This window comes from Mytilus californianus, unplaced genomic scaffold (assembly GCF_021869535.1).
Source record: "Mytilus californianus isolate M0D057914Y unplaced genomic scaffold, xbMytCali1.0.p SCAF_7, whole genome shotgun sequence".
NCBI lineage: Eukaryota > Metazoa > Mollusca > Bivalvia > Mytilida > Mytilidae > Mytilus > Mytilus californianus.
This window is the reverse complement of record NW_026262723.1, coordinates 7,826,804-7,835,066: the sequence shown is the minus strand read 5'-3', so window position 1 is coordinate 7,835,066 and position 8,263 is coordinate 7,826,804. Positions and strand designations below refer to the sequence as shown.

Below are 8,263 nucleotides of genomic sequence, written 5' to 3'. Positions count from 1 at the left end.
ACTGTTTAACGTGCAGTGGCAATTCAGGACGAGAACATGTTAATGTGATATGAGTATAAACCCTTCTTTATACTAGACTGACACACTTAGTGGGATATTTGACGTGTTAGTTAACAAGTTACCACTCCACAGGAAGCCATGTCCACCTACTCAGACACATTAAGTTGACTTCTGGTCTACCAGTCTTTACTCTTACTCCTAAGGAAGTGTGCTAAGTGGAGAATACCAAGTACCAATTAGTTGGTTGATATGCTTTATTGTACCCTCCAGTGTTTTGACTTATTCCTGTTATCCTTTTTACGTGTTATGAATAATTCACATTAGGGATACATCAACATTTTTTTCCTTCGTTGTCAAATAAATAATGTACAAAGTAATTCTAATAATATGCAATACTTTTTAGAACCATTTGTAGACGAAATGAAAGCTTACGAAACAGACTGTTTTCAATATAACATATATATATATATATATATATATATATATAAAATAAATATTTTACACTAAAATTAATGAACCAAAATATTTGGATAATACGCAATATTTTCAAGCACTTGGCAGAACCATATGTAGACGAAATGTAAATATAAGCTAGCGAAACAGATTGATTTCAATCTAATATATATAACATGCCTGCAAAATGTATAACAACTTAAAGATATTATGCAATAGTAATGCAGAAGCTTCCAAAAATGGGAATTTCTTAATCGATTAAAGTGTACAGACCCATTTAGTTAATACGTAGCAGGGTTTTGCACATGAACATATATAAGTTAAAGACTGCACCTGAGATCACCCCTGGTTTTTGGTAGGGTTCGTGTTGCTCAGTCTTTGGTTTTTTATGCTGTGTTTTGTATACTGCTGTTTGTCTTCTGGTCAATTTGTTTTTTGCCATGACGTTGTCAATTTGTCTTCGATTTATGAATTAGGATATCCTTTCAGTATCTCCAGCCTCTCTTAAAAGGTATGTATACTTTACATGCTAAAGCTTTGTACCAATGTTAATGTGTTTCATTTTAATGATACTATTTTGCAGACGATTGGAAGCTAATAAGATAAGTTCTTTAGAGTATGGTGATCTTGATGGATTTGCATCCTTAAGGAATTTGTAAGTGTTTCAAATCCAATGTTATTTGTAATAAAACTTCTTATGTACTGTCTCGTTTTTATCGGTTTTCACTTTTAAAGAGAAAAGTGTCTTCGATAGATTAGTTTTTTTTTTCTTTCAGGATAACAGTTTTATGTGCTTTTTTCTTAGCAAATCCGGTATTTCATTTAAGTGTAAGAAAAAAAAAGATATAGGTAGTAATGAAGTTTCCATTAGATATGATACTGTTTAATAAGGTTATTTAAATTGTAGAGATCTAAGGTATATGTAAACCCATTGTATGTCATAATATAGATGCAAATAAATAAGAGGAAAACAACGGAACAGCAAAAACACTGAACTGCTACAAATACAAACACCCACATACATAGAAACGGACTATTTGATAACAACTGCCATATTCCTGATTTGGAACAGGCCATTTTAAGAAAAAATGGTGGGTTGAACCTGGTTTTATGGCTAGCCAAACCTCCCGCTTATAAGGCAATGTTAAAAATACCGCTAAAATGACAACCTTACGTGACAGGAATACATTACAACTAAACGCAAGAACACTCAGGACAGAGACATACATAAATAAATATATATATACATTACAACATGTAAACCACAGAATGAAAGAGATAGAATGAAATTAAACATCAAGAATAAATAAAGAAACAAGTTTGATCGAAAATCATCTGCATAAAGAAATTTCTTATCTCAATCTTCTTGTCGTGATCAAGCCATGATTTTAAGTCAAAATATCCAATATACAAAAGAAACGAAACGATTCTATTTTACACGACATTAAATTTTACAGAGATATAGGTAAAAATGAAGTGAATTTCATAGAAGAAGGTGCCTTTTCAGAATTGATGTCTCTAGAGGAGCTGTAAGTACCTGAAATATCTAATACTTAATCAAAGTCATAGCAAAAGAATAATTTGGTTTTTTTTTAATATTTACATTTCCTAATAAAGAGTACAGGGATACATATGAATTTCTGTGATAAGTTTATATCTTGAATAATTGTATGACAAAAGAGAAGCGAAATATACCAAAGTCACATTCAAACTCATTAGTCGAAAACAAACTGAATGGTTTTAAACTAGTCATTTTTGGGGCCCTTTATAGCTTGCTGTTCGGTGTGAGCCAAGGCTCCGTGTTGAAGGCCGTATTTTGACCTATAATGGTTGACTTTTACAAATTGTGACTAGGATGGAGAGTTGTCTCATTGGCACTCATACCACATCTTCTTATATCTATTGACAACGCCATGGCAAAATAGGGAGAAAAAAAAAAACAAAAAACAAACAACATTATACAATACACAACATAGAAAGACTGAGCAATACGAACCCCACCAAAAATCTGGTTGATCTCACGTGCTCCAGAAGGGTAAAGGGTACGCAGATGTTTTATATCAATCTAAGTCAAGAAATTCAAGTTTGTCTTTATCACCTCGCTATCTACATTTGAACCGTTGACTTATCCTCTACAGTTACTATGAGTATTTCCCGTCATCATATTTACTGCACTAGATGATCATAGGACAACACATGTTTCTACAGGGGCGCGAGGTCAAAATATCTGGAAAACCAAAATCAAAGACAAAGTTGCAAAATGATAATTTTATCCACAACTACAGAATATCAAGGCAAAATCGTACACGAAAGTACAGATTAGCTTAAGTGAGATTCATTTCAATATTTCGGCTGATTTTTAACAGGAAATGTAATAAAACATATCCGTATTTTCATGACAGTACAGAAACACTGAAACGGTGGTCTAATGATACCCTCAAGGACTAGCAGTCAAAAATCATAAGTATCAACTGGTTCTATGTTAATGTGCTAATTGGGTATGCCAAATTATTCAATGTAGTTTAAGGTGCAAAATAAAGTAATATTTTCATTTAATCAAGATAACCTCTAATGATTCTTCCGCTTTCCGTTTCTATTCTTATGAAGTTGCCATTAGATATGAGACTGTTTAATAAGGTTATTTAATTTGCATAGATCTAAATGGTAACAATATCTCCTCTATAGAAAATAATGCACTGTATATTTATAACTGCACATGCTTATTTACCAAACATAACTTCAAGGGAACTATGAAACCGTTAAAATAACATCAGTAATCAGTATAACAATAATAATAGGGATAAATGGCCCCACGTATCCAAAGCCAAACAACTATGACACCTAAATTGAATAATTTTGTCAATATAACGGAACTATAAACAACTGTCATACAAGTGGGAGGTTAAGCCCACTATTTTCTTCGGAAAACGTCTGTACCAATTCAGGAATATGATAATTGTTTTTCATTAGTTCCGTTGATTGATAGCGTTTGATTTTTTGTCGTTTTTTATGGACTTCCCCTTTTTGAATTTCCCTTGGAGTTCGGTATTTTTGTTTTATAAATTGCAACTTAATCGGACAATACTTTCATTTTTTATGATTCACTAAGCTTTGTTATACTATAAGAGTTATCCTGACCAGTTTTATAACTATACTGAGTGCCTGTAGAAACGGAACACGTCATATCCCAAGCCCCTTTAACCCTTGTTTGAGTTCAAATCCAAATACTTTACTTCAATGCGTTCATCAAACATTTAACTACACGTTACTTAAACATTTTGGTCTCATATCGAATTCGTTTAGTTCATAAACCTGCGCTTAGTCCCATAGGTATCAAAATCAAAATTCACAAATGTTCATCTAAATGTGATAGCACTGGACCGTATACAAAGGAAAACTGTTAATCTTCATTATATCGTTTTATAAGATTTGTTTTAAGGGGTCATCATGGTGGGAAATTACCTTCCAAAGTTTAGAGTTTTCATGTAAAGGATCCTGATGTTTACGATGTCTATTATAATGTTATTGTTTCTTATTCATATGTACATCATTAATAGACCATTGTTTCGATCTACAATGCACTTTTGTATACCCTACCACCTTAATGACAGGTATTGTGACATCTATTAATTTGCTAATCAAATACTTCCATTTTTGATGAATTACTAAGCATTGTTATACTATAAATAATCATCTTGATCTGTTTTAAAATAACATTAAGTGACATTAGATACGTAACAAGTCATATTCCAATCCTCTTTTGGTCTCTCTTTGAATTCAAATACTACAACTTTATCATGTTCATGTTAATGCATTCATCAAACATTTGGCTACCATGTTATTTGAACAGTTTGGCTAAGTATCAGCCGCAAACTTGCGATAAGTCCCATAGGGGTCATAATTAAAACTCATGATTGTTCATTCAAATGTGTTCACAATAGATCAAATTGAAAATTGTTAATCGTCCTGACGTTGTGATAAACTTTACTATAAGGGTTCATTATGATGAGAATTTGCCATTCAAAGTTTAGATTTTTACATGTAAAAGATCATGGCGTTTTAGATGTTTATTCTAGTTATATTTTCGTATCGATATGTGCACCATTATGTCGTCAGAGTTTCTGTCTACAATGCAGACCACAACACCATACCAAATTATTATTGGTGCATATCTGTCATGTTGGTGTTTTTTTCGTAAATTGAATTGTGATAAATAATGCCGTTAGTTTTCTTTTTTAAATTGATTCACATTTTTCATGTCGGGGCCTTTAATAGATGACTATACGGTTATCTGTTGGATAGTTGTCTCAAGTCTCAATGGCAGTCATACCACAGTTCTTCAGTTTGAATTTCAACTAACTCAGTTACTGCGAGTATTTTAAGATCGGCACTTGTTGTCGATTGACTTTCTGATTTTTTTGTTTATTTGCTTTTTTGTGTTTTGTGCCGATCTCATGAATCAATCCGTTTCTAACTGTTTTGACATAAAGAGATGTGGTATGAATGCCAATGAGACAACTAACCACCAAAGTTCAAATGAAGTGGATGTTAGCAACTATAGGCAACCGTACGGCCTTCAACAATGAGAAAAACTCATACCGTATTTTCGGCTATAAAAGGCCCTGACATGAAAAATATGAAACAATTCAATTGAGAAAATAAATGGCCTTATTTATAACAAAATAATTTACGAAAAACAAATATTCTAGGGTAGACCTGTCAGAATCAGTTCTAAGGTAGAACTGTCAACAACTGATCTTGGATAGAATTGTCTTAAACCGTTCTAGGGTAGAACTGTCTTAATCCGTTCTAGGGTAAACTGTCAGAATCTGATCCTGGTAAGAACTGACTAAAATTGATCAAGGGTAAAACCCCAAAGGTGTCAGGAGAACAGTTCACATGACAAGTGCCTTACAAATTTTAAGGCCGGTTAAAAATGATTCCAACTGTTTGTACAAAACAAAGAGACGACCTATTCTTCAAATTAGTAATCATAGTAAAATCTTTTAAAGATAGTCATTTGTTAAAGTATTTTCCCGTATATTTTTGAATACCAAAACAGACATTTTGTTTAAATATGTTGATATTGAAAGTTCAGGTAACAATTAATTAGTCGACCGGAATGCTTGCAAACTTGTGGAAAATAAGTACAGTTCGGGACATTGTATCATGTTCATGGCTACCTGGAATAGTTGGAAATAAGTACAGTTCGGGACATTGTATCATGTTCATGCAAACATGTGGAAATAAGTACAGTTCGGGACTTTTTATCATGTGCATGCAAACATGTGGAAATAAGTACAGTTCGGGACATTGTATCATGTTCATGCAAACATGTGGAAATAAGAACAGTTCGGGACATTGTACATGTATCATGTTCATGCAAACTTGTGGAAATAAGTACAGTTCGGGACATTGCATCATGTTCATGCAAACATATGGAAATAAGTACAGTTCGGGACATTGCATCATGTTCATGCAAACATGTGGAAATAAGTACAGTTCGGGACATTGTATCATATTCATGCACACTTGTGGAATTAAGTACAATTCGGGACATTGTATCATGTTCATGGCTACATGGAATACTCTAAAAAAAACGCTGCATTTGTATGCACCTGTCCTAAGTCAGGAGCCTGTTGTTCAGTGGTTGTCGTTTGTTGGTGTGGTTCATAGGTGTTTCTCGTTTCTCGTTTTTTGTATAGATTAGACCGTTGGTTTTCCTCTTTGTATTGTTTTACACTAGTCATTTTGGGGCCCTTTATAGCTTGCTGTTTGGTGTGGGCCAATGCTCCGTGTTGAAGTCCGTACTTTGACCTACAATTTTTAACTTTCTATACATTGTGACTTGGATGGAGAGTTGTCTCATTGGCACTCATACCACATCTTCTTATTTATTATGACAAAAGCGTTAAACTTGTATGAACATGATCATTTCCATTTTTATAATAATGCAACAAAACTTCTAATGAAATTACTTATCAGAACTTCCCATTCTAACTGTTTCTTATATTAGTCTTGCTCATACAAATTATGTTATTATTTCAGACAATATGAAATTATTTTATAATAATTTGACAGCTCAATTACATAAGTATAATCTTTACACCTTTATCAATGTTTTTATCTTTTAGGGACCTGTCGTCGAACAACATAACTTCTATATGCAATAAAACGTTTACCGGACTAACCAATGTAAACGAAATGTAAGCGTGATATACTATACTGTATATTCCTTTATTTTCATTGACACCAGTATTCCAAGATTAAGTGGCGCGGGGGAATTCGATGTTACAAGATTTTTTTTTTGGACACTAAAATTCGTTGTTCACTTATACACGAGAAGTCCACGAAAATTACTACTCGACTAATATAATGCGCCCACAGTATTATTAGATTGAATATGTTCCGTATAAAAATCTGTATTCACCACGGATGCTCAATGTTTCCTTATATTTAGTTATTTTTTTTAACATCAAACCTCGTTTTGGAATATGCTTTGAATTAATTACCGGGGTTGCGTTCAATATCGTAGCGGCTACATAGGGCTACGTAGATTTATGACTATTGAACGTGAAGCTAGCCTAGATGCTACATAGATATTGATAGCAGCTAGGCTAGCTACTCGTTCAATAGTCATAAATCTACGTAGCACAACGTAGCCACTACGATATTGAACGCAACCCTGATAAAGGTTTTACATATGCCGATATGGTTTAGACTATGACAGTTTGTTTTCTTTCACTATACATGCTATACTCTGCAGCTGAACGTTCGATTATTTTACATTATATAAGCTTGGTTTTTAATATTAGATTTTTTTTTAATTTATTTTTATAGTATTTAGGTGCAGAAATGAAAAACTACAGTTTATATCAGAAAACTTCATCAATATAAAAGTCAAAGTGTTAGTCGGAAAATATCTATATAACTTTAAAAAAAGTTGAACATTAAGATTACATCATATTTTTATGCAGCATTACTTCAAACTCTCATTCCGGAAATTCTAAAGATTACATAATCTAGTACAAAATAACTACCGCGTCCATTTATTTTTATCCTTCCTCCCACTGTTTACTCATGAGGCTTGTAGAAAATACGAACAAATACGATGATATATCGTACAGAATCATTATAGAACAAAGAATATGTTCAGTTAAACTATGCACAAAACAAATTAAACACAAAACTTTATAAAACTTTAATAAAGTTTGTCCGATTAAATCTTTATCGCCTATCTTTTCCCATTGATCTTTCCTTGGTCTACAAACTTATCATTGTCCACTCAAAATCTTATAGCTCGCTGCCTTATTATCTCATCCTTTTTGTTCTTTAAAAATAATTGAAAATAAAAAACTGTAAAGTTTATTTTTGCACATTGAAATCAAAATTATAAAGAATACAGCTACTTTAATAAACACGCGCGTGGTCCCCTTTTTAAACGAATAAACGGAAGACTCAAAACAAATTAACCTAAATAGACATCTGGAGGTAACAATACGGTCTTAGCCATGACCGAATGACCACAGACACAAATGTCACGAAATTCTTTATGAAAAAAAAAAAGATAACTGAATCAAACTTTAAACAGTCTCTTAAACAAATAGTTCGGTTAGACTAGTTGGTGTGCAACTCAAAGAAAGAACTTGACTATGCGAACGAATACACTTTTCTTTAAAATGTAAACCATTTTTTGAAATGGTTTGTATATCTGATAAAGTAATAACAGGCACCTTTTCACTGAAAACAAAATTTTAACTATTTATATGTTAACTATCGTATATTTTTGCACATTGACAGAAAACACGTG

At 32.7% G+C, this 8,263-nt stretch overlaps 1 protein-coding gene and 1 long non-coding RNA gene across 8 annotated transcripts in view; one reads left to right on the top strand and one right to left on the bottom strand.

The window, feature by feature from the left end:
* LOC127709004 (uncharacterized) overlaps positions 1 to 8,263 on the bottom strand; it is a 149,825-nt gene that overhangs the window by 42,533 nt on the left and 99,029 nt on the right. The gene's annotated exons all lie outside the window — the stretch shown is intronic.
* LOC127708985 (coadhesin-like) overlaps positions 1 to 8,263 on the top strand; it is a 152,936-nt gene that overhangs the window by 128,815 nt on the left and 15,858 nt on the right. The window contains exons 1-2 of one of the 7 annotated variants that reach the window (XM_052214238.1): positions 1,917 to 1,982; positions 6,588 to 6,659. The exons of 5 other annotated variants lie outside the window; for them this stretch is intronic. In XM_052214238.1, coding sequence (XP_052070198.1) covers positions 1,966 to 1,982; positions 6,588 to 6,659 — 89 coding nt within the window. In that variant the 5' untranslated portion in view covers positions 1,917 to 1,965. Of the gene's footprint in view, positions 1 to 1,916; positions 1,983 to 6,587; positions 6,660 to 8,263 lie in introns of those variants that run through there. One more of the 7 variants, XM_052214239.1, reaches the window with a different exon arrangement.